Here is a 14,246-nt window from a genome sequence, read left to right as displayed (position 1 = left end):
ACCGCAGCCGCCTCTATACACTGCTTTAGGGGTTGGGATAATGATGTGTGCTCTCTAACATCACATGACCCACTTCTCTTGAGCATCATACAGAGGGCTCATTCAGGCACTCAGGAAAAATCCGATATTCCAAACAGGCTAATAATTCCCATGAAGCGGAGCTCAGCGAGCTTTATTAAAATAAAATCGGTTACTATTCGAACTTTTGCCGTAACCAGAGGGATTATTATTGATTTTTATAGCCTTCTCTTGTTTATTAAATACGTTTTTTTTTTAAAAACACCCTGCAGGATGTTTTTGCTGCAATCCGCCGTGACTCAGGTGGTTTGAGGAGTCTCAATCAGAAAGCATTTGTTGAGGCGTCCTTGAGCAACTCATGGAGTCTCTGAGGGTTGATGTTTTTTTGACAATAACCTCGGTTGTTCAACTGGAACGCGCAAAAATGGCTTTAAAGTGATACGATGTCATATAATTGAAAGAAGACATTTACGAAAGTTTCCTTTAGGTTGTGCAATCATACAGAAATCCAATAAAGGGAGTGATTATTCATTTGTGGAAGATGTGGGATGTTTTCTCACTTTACCTCTGCAAGCCATTACTGACGCCTTCTCACCTCTGCCCACTGACTCTGTGCATAATCCTGAGCCTGTCAGCGATTATTTTTATTCATGAACACATTTTAAATCACCGTTTCCTCTTTGTCTTGCAGGTTTTGGCACGGAGAGTACAGGGTGGCAGTGAACATTAACGACTATCTGGACATCTACTGTCCTTACTACGAGGGTCCCCCGTCCCACGGGCGCATGGAGCGCTACATCCTGTTCATGGTCAACCACGAGGGCTACACTTCCTGCCAGCACCGGATGCGTGGCTTCAAGCGCTGGGAGTGCAACCGCCCCAGCGGTCCTGACGGGCCCCTGCGCTTCTCAGAGAAGTTCCAGCTCTTCACCCCCTTCTCCCTGGGCTTTGAGTTCAGGCCCGGACACGAGTACTACTACATCTGTGGGTTATCAGCCGGGCAGTGTGTGTTTGTCTGTTTGTTGTGTGCGTGCAAGCGTGCGTGTGTTTGCATGTTAGCTACTGTTCAGTATGCATTTGTAAACGATAGGCAATCACCAGGAGTTGATTGAGAGAGTTCTCAAACACATCCCGCCATGTCGCTCGCACAGCCACTGGCGGGCATAAATACACCATCCATCCTCTCTTCGCTCTCCCTCCTCTCCCTCCTCTCCCTCCTCTCACCTCTCTTCATTTCTTGATGCAGCTCTCTGCTTCTGTTGAGATCATAAGTGGTGTGCTCAGCAAAGTGGTAAAAATGTCACCAGGCGTAGTTTGTAATCATTTTTATATTAGCTGTATTGATGTTTCTCCTCACTTCAACAAGTGATGTATTAGTATCACAGATGGGCCCTGCCTCCTGAGACTGTTTCTCTGAACAGAGTTAAAAAGCTATCATTCCCCCACCAGGCATGGGACAAATAGTAGCCTCAAATTACCCTTAAACATTGTTTTCAGCCGCTCGGTGTGCCAGATGGGTGGGATAGATTTACCGCATCCGGACAGTTAAGAGCAAGATCAGTTGGTAATCACAGAAAAGGAGGTTAAATTGACTTTCAAAAGCTTTTGCTGTCAGTGTCCAAACTTTCTGGCGCCGCACGGAGAAGTGGCACTTTTCAGTGCGGAGGCTGCGAGAGCTGCTTGTGACGAGACACTTGCCTGTTTGAATCCACAGACCAGCTGGGACAATATGTGAAGAGAAAGTGACTCTTCATGATTCACACAATCACAAGAGGTCACTTATCAGGAAAATGTATGCACGGATTGTTGTGAAGTGTTTGAACAAACAATTTCTTCTGTCGTTTGTTTGGTACGGACGGTCTGGAGCTGCCAGTTGAAGGGTGCAGATTCAGCAACACTGTCTTAGGCCCTGTTCACACTTGGTGTCAACACAAGTGGACAGCTCTAAGTGCAGGCGTGAACACCCCCAGGATGCATTGAGGACGCTTTTGAGATCCGATCACTTCAGACCGCATTCGGAGGTGGACGCTTTACCAGCCTGTCTGCCTCCGTGTCTGAAGTGTCTTACCTTCCAAATGCTGTTTGAACTCACTGTTTCTTTGGACTTTATCATTAACATCAATTTATTTATGGCAAACGTAAAATTTTACAAATACACTGAACGGCAGCTAATATAGGCTACTTCTTTGTTGCGCATAGAGAAAGTCCAAGGACTCTCTAAAAAACAGCTCAATTTTGAGAGTTTGTGTGTTAGGAGAACCTTTATAATCTTTGTGCAATGCTGTCTACAACAAATTCTTAACTATTTGGGTCTTCTTGTTAATTCTGCAAATGATATACATGACGAAATTTCTTTATTTTGTAAAATATGTTGTGTATCCATTTGTATCCTCATGTCGAGACACATGTTAATGCCGGCTGTGAGCTGACGGGATTAAAGCTGTCCACTCAGGAAGGATGTTGACGATTCCAGGTCTGAATTCCCTCTTAGATAAATCTAAACTTTAGAGAAGGACACCTTACGTTGGTATCTTGTTCAGAATCGGCAGTCCTCTTCATTTCTCCGCGTGTTACCGTCGTTGGCTGAAAACTGACCTTAACCTTTTTAGCAGGAGATGATGCATTCTCACCATGACCGATAATAGGATGAGGGTCCTCTGCTGCCTGTTTCAGGTCGGCACGCCAGTGCGCCATATTTCTTTGTCAAGTTTTTCACCCTTGGACGGTGAATCTGACCCTACAGTGATGCTCTCCGTCCTTGTTCAGACAGCGTAAGGAGAGAAGAAAAAGAACCTTGACTTAAAGGTTTCAATTCAGTTTGTTGTATTACTGTGTTCATATTGTATCTCTAATGCAGTAACACGATTTTTTAATATGTTGCAATCAATGACGACCAGAATATAATGTGCTGCACAACTGAATTACTGTGACAGATAATAAGATTAGTGTTTCGGGCAAAACTTCAGTAAAAATCAGTACTAAGTACTTGCAAATATTCCTTCGCCTCAATCTGTTGTCTGCGCTGTCACAAAGACACAGCAGGCGAGAGTCAGGGAGCTAAAGAGGCGAAGATAACAGCCACCCGATGTCCTACTGCACTTTTCCCAGTCGGCACACACACACACACAAACACACACTCCTTTGTTTTCAGTCTCATGTTAGGATGGACAGGGCCCCTCCAGAGTTGTATAGTTGCTGACTATAGTATTGTGTTTCTGGGACCCCTGAGGGCAGTGTGTATTCCACAAGGTTAGTGTGTGTGTGTGTTGTGATGAGAGAGATGGGGGGGGGGGGTTTGGTTGTGGGGTCAGTTGTCAAGCGATTGTGAGTCCGTGAAAGGCCATGTCCATCATCTTGACTGACAGCCACACACACATGTTTTTGTAGCTCACGTGCACATATAAACGCACACACACACGGCCTCTCTCTCTCACACACACACATGCACAGGTCAGTGCTGATGTGGAACGAAGGCATGTAGACAGTTTTAACCACCCAGCCCTTCCAATGAGCGTGTTCGTGTGTGTGCGTTTCCTCTCCGCACACATCGATCTTTGATTGCGATCTGCGGCCAGACCTGTGTGAGTGTGCACCCATGTGTGCACGCTGGTGTGTGTGTATTTGTCATGGGGTTGACATGTTGACAGCTCTGCTCCACCCCTTACTTCTCCCAGCTGCCAACTGATGAGGTTGAGTGATTTTCAATGGGTTTCCAGGAGACGCTGGATTGTGGATGTGCTGGGAAACAGAGGTGCTGGGAGAGCCGATAAGACTTTTCAAAAAAAGATGACAAAAGTGAAGATTTTTTTTGGAGGGCGCGGAGAAAAAGAAAGGGTGGAGGAGGGGGGTTGTATATCTATCCACTTCTCTACTCCGAGGCCCTTTCTTCCAGAGATGTTGTCATTTGTCAGACAAACAGTGGGGAACCTCAGACAAAGACACACAACAGGAGAAACAGCTCGATACAAAGCTGTCGGGGCTTCATGGGGGACCAGGTGGGACCATAGGTGGATGATTTGAAGAAACTTCAGGCAAAGGCAGTTGGCTATAAGGAAGCCATGAAAGGGTGAGAGAGGTGAAGGGCAGAGGGAAGGATGGAGGGAGGAGCTGTGGGCAGAAAAGAGGGAGGAGAGGGCAGAGGAAGGGTCAGATCTATTTCCTGTGCACTGTGGATCTTGATGATGGTCCTCTCTGGGGTCACCGTGGGCTCTGGCTATGCGGATTTCCTCAAGGGAGAAGGCCAAGAGGTCTCCACGCACACGTCTGCAAGCAAATGTGTGCGCGCGCACAAATTTTCCCTGCACGTGTGTGGGTGAGTGCACACGTCAGCACGCGTGAGTGGTCAGAGAGCTGGTCACCGTCTCCTCCAAGGTCCCCAGCTCTATTTCACATCAGAGTGGACTGGGACTAAAAACCCAGATTCAATTTCATTTACTCTACTTTGAAGTTTGAATCACAGTAACTTCTTAACATTTTTCTCATTTTTTTCTGGCATTCAGCCAGGGCAGCACGGTGGCTCAGCGGTTAGCACTGTCACCTCGCGGCAAGAGGGACCAGCGTCTGTGGGGAATTTTGCATGGATTTCCTCCCCCTTTCCAAAGACATTCGAGTCAGGTCGAATTGAGAGCTGGTATTCCCCTTAGGTATGAATGTGAGTGTGACTGACTCCCAGGGTGTGTGCGGGGGCCGATCCCTCACAGACTTGTTTACATTGCCCGAGGTGCTCGGTGTGTTTACAGTAGTTCACAAGCAAGGGAGCGTGGCTTTAAGAGAACTTAAAAGGACATTAATACAAGAAGCTCAACGACTGCTTGAAGCAATAAATGTCATCAATAAAGTAATAGGCTGCACTGATGACAACATTAACGTCAAATTATAATGATTTACTGAATATGTTCATTTCTTTACAATACCTACCCTTGAATTACAGTCTCTGATTATGTATCTTCAATATTTCTTCCTGCCATCCCATAAATAGGTATCGCACCTTAAAGTAAAGTGTACAGCAAGATGAATACCACCATACAAATACATGATTCTAAAGCCTGAAAACCATCAACTCCTACTGTTCTTTAAAAACAAGTCACATATATACAACACGTCAATAATTGCATCTTTAATAAGGCACAGTAATTTGTCAAAACAGCTGGGCACTGTAGTTTTTAACAAGCGTTGCTCAAACAGGAGTAAATTGTGCATTTGTTGGGGACTATTTCCTGCTGCGGATGAACACACATCTGGCTCTCGAGAGGGAATACTCAAAATAGCGGGATGGTGGGATTGAATCGAAATAAACCACAGTGCCCATGTTCTTTATAATGAGAAACATGTCATCCAGTGTAGCCTGTGTGCCTCGTTTTGTGTTATTATGTGCGCATAAAGGAATAAGCGTTATCAGGCTTTGGCTGCGCAGAAAATACTTGTGTGGGATGACTTCATTGTTGTTTTTCATCCTTTCATGGGATTAAGGGTTAGAAAATAACTATAATCCATAACTTCAAAAAATATACAGTATCAATAGATGTATCTCTTAATGTTGTTGCCGTCTTTTATTGTTTTTATGGCACATATTACTGAGACAGTAAAGCAGAGAGAGGTACAGCTGTGGGAGTAAAGTATCATTTTTGCCCAAGGCTCATAGTGACACTATTGTCTCTTTGAACTCCAACCAACCACCTGTTAATAAGCCTCGCAGCCCTCTGAGACAGAAGGACATTAGTGGAGAAAAAAAAAACTTCTATTAAATGTTTTCAATTACTGTATGATTGCAATCAGCAGCACAAATCGCCTTATCTCTCGACTAATCTCCTCTTTCAATCTCGCTTTTTTACAGCGTCTCCTCACCCGAACCATGTGGGGCGAGCATGTCTAAAGCTGAAGGTGTATGTCAGACCTCCAGGTAAGTCACGCTCTAACTACACACACACACACACACACACACGCACACAGGTCCAGATTGGCTATCAAAGGAAAATTAGGGGGGAATAAGAGGTCTGATAGAATGCCCCGGCAACACTCTCTGCTCTGATTCACAGACCAGCCAGGCAACACTTTAACACCTTTACACACACTGAAAACACACACACGCACACACTTTCTGACGCATTCACACAGACGGGAGGGGGGGCGAGCGTGCATGCACGCAGGCACAAAGTGGCATACGCACTTCACATCAAATCACATCACATCACACCGGGTGTGAGCGAGACCTTCTGTCCTTGCAGAAAAGAGAACAGAGAGGCTGAAAGTGCTCTCTCAAAATCTTACCAAGCCTTCGCATCACGCCACTAGCTAGATTTGCTCCTAAGAAACAAGAGAGCAATCTAATAATAAACCCATCACATACTGTAGAGCTCTAATCTAATCATAGACACTTCATATTTCCCAATAAAATTCTCCTTGTGCATGAGCCTCTCGGTAAAAAAAATGAAGCATGACTTACTCGCCACATACAGAGTCTTGTTTCCAATCAGCGTGTAGCCTGGTAATATATACTCTTATTAAAGTAGCTCCCGCATATATTGGCACAGACCCTCGCACAAGCGTGCCGTGCTGGCCTGTGATATTGCCATTTAAAAATAACTCAACAGAAGATTGGCACACATGGAGATCAGATTGCGGCAGGTATTACGCTGCACTTGCGTTATCTTTTTACAAAAAAAGAAATCTACCTGTTCCTCTTTTTCAAAGGCGGATTCTACCTCGTGAGTTTTTCAACCTAAGCCCCACTAAAGAACCAAACCTGGGTAGTAGCACATCTCCCCAGATAATGACACAGCTTTGAAGATCTTCGTAAAAGGATGAGAGCCGGCCTTCGCGGCTTTCCAGGCTCAGATCATTCCGTATCTCGCTAAAGGGGGAAGGAAAATCTCTCCTCCTTCATAATTACTGAAACAACATCCATTGTTTTATTCTGTCATTGCTGCAGCTCCTCTTAGAAATTCTGCTTCTTTTTTCTTTTTCTTTTTTTTTTGGTGCTGTTAAAGTAATCTGTCTGACATTGCAACTTCCATCTCATCTATGAAATGTTGTCACCAGAGTGAGCTGTGAGTGGCTGCACATGTGTGTGAGTGGATGTGTGTCTTTGTGTGTGTGTGTGTGTGTGTGTGTGTGTGTGTGTGTGTGTGTGTGTGTGTGTGTGTGTGTGTGTGTGTGTCAGCTGCTCCAGATTCTGAGTCTCTGTGATTAAACTGTAATTAGGTTGGTTAAACCCCCTGCAGAGCTCAGTTGCTGTCGTCTTCTCCTCCCTCCCTCCTTCCTCTCCTCATCCTTTTCTGACGCCGTCTCTCTGCCTTTCCGTGGGTTTTGAAGGGTGAGACATTTGTGGTTTGTCATTCATTTTCCACCCCTCCGCCCTCCCCTCAATAGTTCCACTTGTCTACCCATTGTCTGTCTCTAAATTCATTCATTTATCTTGTAGATTGTCTTGTCCTTGTATCTGTCTGTGCGTCCCTCTCAGTTCAGATGTTTTGTCGTTTTTCTTTTTCTCTCTTCTCTCCGTTTCAGATGGCTCGGGATACGATTCTCCGGAGCCCTTCCTGACTGACGGAGGTCCAAGCTGGAGGCCAGGGTCCGTGGCCCCGTTAGCTGCTCTGGCCTCGCTGCTCCTGGGACTCTTCTCCTGGCTGTGACCCCTCCTCTCCTTCTCTTCCTGGAGCTCCCACCCAGGATCGCTGGGCTGGGCTGGCTGTCCCTCTAAGTCCACCACCCCTCAGGGAAGCCCTCTGTCTCCGTCCTCCCCTCTCCCACCTCCACCTCTATACGACCACCAACCACCCCCACTGCCAGCCCCTTCCATGGCCCAGCCACGGACACCCTTCCCAGGCTTGGCTGAGAGGGTTGGGTCTTGAGCTGCGTGGGAAGCTGCCCTTCATCTCTAATCCCTGAACTCTGGGTGGAACAGCACCTCTCAGCCGAAAAACACAAGGGAAATGTCTCTGCACTCATATCAGGGGGTCCTTTTGATTTGACTATTGACTCTTTGGCCACTGATGGGGTAGATGTAGCGGCGGCTATGATTAAACTTGTCGTTCCAGTGCAATTCCTATCATCCAATCACGGCAGGATGCATTAAGCGATAGGCCTGGATGCACAAAAATTGGATTTTTCTCACATTGCTGTCCCATCGTCAAACCAAGAATTGGAAGTGGCCAGGCTTGCATTGTAATTGAAATTCTATACTATCTGGACCCGATCCAACTGCAACGAGAAAAAAAAGAGCACAAGTATGGAGACGGGGGAGGAGAAAAGTGACCCGGCCTGTGCAGGAAAGAAAGGGAAAACAACACGGGGACAGATTTGAATGAATATGGCTGTATGGGAGATGTAATATTATATGTGTTGATATTTTCAGCCACAGTCTAGATTCGCAGCAATGTGATATAAAAATCAGGTTTGGTTTTTTTTTTAGGAGAAGCTCAGACATCCCATTAAAATGACAAGTATAATCATAGCCTGTTCCAGCGGGGGGGTGGGGGGGTGTTCTGGGTGGGTTTGGCGAGGTGTATATTTTCAGGTGGGATGTGTTTTGTCTTATTCATGTTTCTAAACAAAGCATTTATCACAGCCTGGCCAGCACAGGCGTCTTCAGCACTGTCTAATGTTGGTTGGGTCGGGTGACTTCTGGAACCATGACTTTCTCATGTATGAATGTACCACTGGTCACCCACCTCTTTGTCTTTCTGTATTATTATGACTGTGGTCACTTACCTTCTCTTGGACTGGCAGGATGAATGGGTCGGGGAGGATTTCTTTTTGGAGGGGATGGCGAGGGTGAGGGGTTGGGGGCAGGAGGCGGGTGAAGACGGATGGACAGGTGAGAAAAGGAGGCGACACTCAAGTTGCATGACCACTGTGAGAAAAAAAAAAACCTTCAGATCAATCTTGTTTGTAATGATGATATATTTTTTCATGGGGGAAAATCAGAAAAACACCCTGCAACCGCTCTCTTGCTCTCCCTGAGACTTTTTCAGACATCAAAAGGAAAATTCAACCTCTCTCCTCACGCGGTCTCTCCTGTCTGGCTTTCGCTCGTTGATGGATTAGCTCGGGCCGCGAGATAAATGGACCCACCGGGTGAAACTGACTGGAAATCAGCCCCTCAGAGCCCGGGCCGGATCACAATGGACGTAAACACTGACTGAAGCTGGTCCTGGGTCTGAGGGTTAAACCAATAAGGGAAGCGCATAGACTGTGGCAAATGAGGCGAGGTGTGTGTGTGGTAGCATCACGGAAACACACATGGGCATGCACACACACACACACAGACATACATACATTTACACACACACACACACACACACAGTCTTTGATAACGGGACCGTTCCTCTGAGCATTCATGGACATGACTATAAAGGGAACAGCACAAAGAGAGTGGGAGCGGAGGAGGGAGGGGGAGGGAGAGAAAGTGTGTGTGCATCATGGGACTGAGACTTCTTTAATGTTGGGAAGTGAACATAACGAGTAAGCACTGTGAACACACATGCATACACACATGTACAGATACATACGCACACACACATACACGCAAGCTCAGACATATGTAGAAAAGCACATGCAGATCTAGACATTTTACAAAGACATGGCATGCACATACACACATGTACAAAGACACACACACACACACACACAAGAAACACAAACAAGGGGAAGCACTACCTTCCCTGTTTCATCTTATTTTTGTAGCATTTAAAATCACTGTTAATTACTCCTGTGTGGGATGCAGTGATGGGGTATAGCCTGTGGAAGATTAAAAAAAATGTGTTTTCTCTTCTTCTATTCCACTGATGCTGTCCTTCTATCGTTCTTCTTCTCTGGTTTGTGATCCATGGTTGGTAGTGGTAGTAGGATGCCTCCAGGTCTGAGCGTCATGTATGAGTTTGTCTCCTTTTCTGTTTGTGGTGTTTTTTTGTGGAAGCTGACCTCAGTCATTTAAGTCAGTCAAGTCAAAAGTAAAAACACAGAAGTCAGAGCAAGGAGAGAAACACACAAATAAAGATTGTCTTTTTGTCTACTCGAAAAAAAACGAGCCAAGTGAGTCGGAATTTCTTCGGTGGGAATGTGAATTAATTTTCATTTGATGTTTTTTTTTTCCCAAAGGGCAGATGATTGTATTCACGTACGAGGCTGCACCTGGGTCTTTATTTTTGCCCAGTCTATCTTCCTCTGACGTCAAAGTCTTGTGACGGTGAGCATTGAGCTCTGCCAGTCAAAGCATGAAATTATTCAGATGAAATCACCCTCTTCCAATCTTCAGCTGTTTCTCCCTCAGCGATGTGACAGCTAATCTGACCTGCTGACAACATGGAGACTGAATAGCTTGATAGCCTTTCCTCTCTTGTTTCCATCAGAATTCCAGCAGGGTGGCCTACCTCTGATGAGAAAGTAACCAAGTGCATTTACTCAAGTACTGTACTCTGAGGTACTTGAGTATTTCAAAGGTCTTACATTTTATTTACATTTCCACCCCGCTACATTTTGGAGGGAAATATTGTGTTTTTTACTCCTCTACATTTATTGAATAGCTTCTTTGATCAGCTTATAAAATACTCCTGCCCCTGGTCATGTTTTTCTTTATGTGCATTTCTTTTGTCGAACGGTTTTTCAGATTAAAACAATCTCCAAAAAAAAAAAAAACATGAAAAAGAAAATAGTAAAGTCACAATATCAACATAACATTTGTATGTGGGCTGAGGTGTAGCAGTTGATGTATAGATGATAAGGACAAACTCTTAAACGTTACTCCACTTAAAATATGAAAAATGACGGCAAACAAATGTTTACATCTTGCACTGTCTTGAGGATGAGCCTCCCGTGCATGAGTAGATGCACGCTTCCTTCTGTGTGGTGATGTGTGTCAGTTGTAGTTCTGTAACTAGTTCCTCCATGAAACTGCTCACATCAAGGTCTGCGGATTATCTTGAGGTAACCAGGTCAGGATTTGAGGAAAAGAGGAAAGACACATTGTTGTTACATCTGAAGCTGCTGAGTTTTTCAAATTTATTTTTTACACACATTGAGCACCACAAGCCGAGTGGCATCTAGTTGCAAAACAATCGAAATCACAAAATGGCTCAACGCAATATCCAAATCGCAAGAAGCTGCATTTTGACAAAGGCAAAATGTCACAAAAACTGCGCTATAATGTGACAGAACTGTGTTATAATGAGGTACTGTGGTGCTGCAGACACGAACAGACCCACAAATTTTGGTTGTTCTGATGTGAAATAATCACCCACGCTATTTGTAATTGCAAGATATGTCAAAAATAATCACAATATGAGTTTTTGGCCCTATTTCCGATATATTTGCACATATTTATGGCCGATATGTCTCAGACTAGGCAAATCACACCAAAACAATCTAGATGGATAAGTTGCATGACAGGTAAGAGTAAAAATAGTGTATGTATTTTTAATTTTGGTTTGAACTGACCCTTTAATGGCACCTGACTGAAGAATTAGTGCCACAAGCTAATTATTTCAAACTCCTGCATAAAATCAGTCGTTTGAAATGTACATTAATTTTCTTTTGCAAATTTTCTGGAAATGTGGTTTAAATGTGTGCTTCATGTGGATGGAAACTTGGCTGATACAGTGACAGGAGTCCGCCTGTTCCCTCACAAGGTTTCATTTAAATAAATGTTTGAGACCTACAGAGGGAAAAATCACCTGATATTTCATGTAAAAAAAAGGCCAAACAATTAATACGAATGTGTGTTGCATAACTCAGTATTTTCTTCGGTAAACATGTAACAACCCCTCAGATTTATCTTGTGACCCTTCAGATGAGGTCTGACCTTGTTTGTGAAGCACTGGACTGCACATACAGTAGTTAAAACCAGCTCCACCTCAACCAGCTACAACAGAAAAATGCTTCTTAACACTTTGATGCATCAGTTTTATCAGCCTGTAATGTAATAGAATTTTGAATGCAGGGTATTTTTATTTTGTAAAAGGTCTGAAAGCTTTTTCCACCACTGGGACCACCATTGGTTGGCGATATTACCCTGAAAGTCACAGGTTTGATCCCCAACGCAATTCAATTGTCTATTAAGAGTCAGGTGTCCTTGAAGAAGACATACAAACATTACATGCTGGTGATGCCTTGGGGCTAAATGTCTAAAAAGTGAATATGAAAAATGTTTCCTCTTCTTTTTGAGCTCAATAGGATTTCTCCAGATCGGGACATGAATAGACAGACAGACAGACAATGGACACTTTGCCCCATTGGGGCTTGTAAGGGCCGGTGCTTGCTTGAAACATTTATCAGCCCTGTTTTAAAAGCGTTATTTGAAACCACTGACTCGTCTCTTTTGGCAGCGTGATGCAAAAAGAATATCAGAAACGTTGTTTTTGGGGAAAAACTGAGGGACATGAATAATAGATGAGCCTTGGCTCGCCATGTTTGGACCTCCTGTGCAAAGCGGGCTAATGGCTATCGATGTCTCTGGTTTCCATCAAATTGCTTCATATGAGAGGCCAATTCAAAGGGAGAGAGAGTAGATTCCAGCGGAAAAGGAAGACGAGGGAATGAAATTATCTCTGAATATTGAGATGCACGCTTGGTCAGCCAGTTCTTTGTCCCGACAAGTATCAGGTACCAGCGGAATTAGCCTAACGTAAAATTAAGCCCGACCAAGCAAGGCCTCGGGACCTTCCCATGTTCCCGACGCTTGTGAGTGGAAAGATGGATGTGTGGTACAGCTGGAGCAGAGCCAGAAGTGAACAGATGTGCTCTTTTTAAATCATGAGAAACTAGTGATCTGGGCTATGACACTGACACACACACACACACACTCTGCTATATCCCTGCATGTTCTCTCTTCCAGATTTAATTAATCGCTCGATTATTTAAGCTATTTTCATTGGCTGGCGTACATGTGGGACAATAATTGGCGAGAGTAAATTTGGCCTTATACGATGTTGGTTTTGGCAACAAGGGAAAAGGAAAGCCAGAAAATACAGATGGCGACCCCTCTTCATTCTTCCTCTGTCTTTTCCGTCCCTTCATCTCTTCTTCTGTTGATTTCTCGCTCTCGGAGACACATTATTAGGCTGGAGGCTAATCCATTCTCCTCTCTCCCCTGTACTTTTGTCTCCTCGTATTCAACTAACTGGCATGATTTAGGAATTATGGAATTAGGGCAGCGCTCCCATCTCTATTAATGAGGAACGGCATGATGAAAGAGCTTGATCCTGAACGTGCCATCTGTAGTCACTATTACACATTCACTTAATCTATCTCTTACTACTTTCTATTCTTTCTCTCTCCGTCCACTCTCACTCCCTCTCTTATTCCCTCACACACACACACACACACACACACACACACACACACACATCGTCTGTCCAACACACTCTCATTATACCTCAGTTGTAATTACAGAGGAAATTCTAATTCTTAGCTCTTCAAGCACTGTTGGATGTGGCGTGAAATGGTGAAATGGCACAGCGGGAAAGTTAACTATGGACCCCACAGCCACGCGTAGACACGCACGCAACAAACACACACAGGAGTCCAGATGGGCCGTGTGTTATTGCTGAATAATGCATACTATGTAGACCCTATAAAAGATACATGGGCAAAGAGAGCAGGGCACCGCTCTGGCACAGTGGGTAGATCGGTGAGGGCAGCATCCCTTGTGCATATGTGGAGCCGTCACAAAATGTACAGCTTTGTAGGTATTTAGCTGTAGGTGACCCAACAGGGAAACACATTTAGCTGCAGTTAGAGACAGAAAAAAAAAACACTTGCCTTTTAGTCATTGTCAGTTGATATGTTGGCTGGCACTCTGCCCGGTGTCTTTGCAGTCACCTTGAACAGGCTTTTGTGGTTTAAACCATAAAAACTTGGGGAATTACACAGCAGATTCAATGCTAGGGGCTCAGATTTCAGAGCATCTCTTGGAAACACTATGAAAAATATCCAGCAGTCTGCCTTCATGTAAAATACCCAGAAAAGGAGGGGGAAGGGGGGAGGGGGAGGTCTGGGTGAAGGGTAAATGCTGCACTCATGTGGGGAAAATGAGCAGCGCCTCTTTTTCCTCTGGAGTCATATGACAGGACATGCGCACCATCATGTGCTGCGTTCAAGTGCTCTTCAAAAGCTCCTCCCTCTGAGAATTTGCGTATTGACATACAACTGTATCATACTGTAGAGCACAGTGTCCACACTTTAATGTTTTCCCAACTAATCTGGAGTACAAACATTATGAATTATACAAAAAC

The 14,246-nt window shown here is 44.6% G+C and overlaps 1 protein-coding gene across 2 annotated transcripts in view; it reads left to right on the top strand.

The window, feature by feature from the left end:
* efna2a (ephrin-A2a) overlaps positions 1–8,478 on the top strand; it is an 86,412-nt gene extending 77,934 nt beyond the window's left edge. The window contains exons 2-4 of one of the 2 annotated variants that reach the window (XM_084381456.1): positions 710–1,002; positions 5,852–5,917; positions 7,525–8,478. In XM_084381456.1, coding sequence (XP_084237582.1) covers positions 710–1,002; positions 5,852–5,917; positions 7,525–7,649 — 484 coding nt within the window. In that variant the 3' untranslated portion in view covers positions 7,650–8,478. Of the gene's footprint in view, positions 1–709; positions 1,003–5,851; positions 5,919–7,524 lie in introns of both variants that reach the window. The other variant, XM_084381457.1, reaches the window with a different exon arrangement.
* The last annotated feature ends 5,768 nt before the right edge of the window (positions 8,479–14,246 follow it).

Source organism: Pagrus pagrus, assembly GCF_965226575.1.
Source record: "Pagrus pagrus genome assembly, chromosome: 18".
Taxonomy (NCBI): Eukaryota; Metazoa; Chordata; class Actinopteri; order Spariformes; family Sparidae; genus Pagrus; species Pagrus pagrus.
This window is presented reverse-complemented; position numbering and strand designations above follow the sequence as displayed.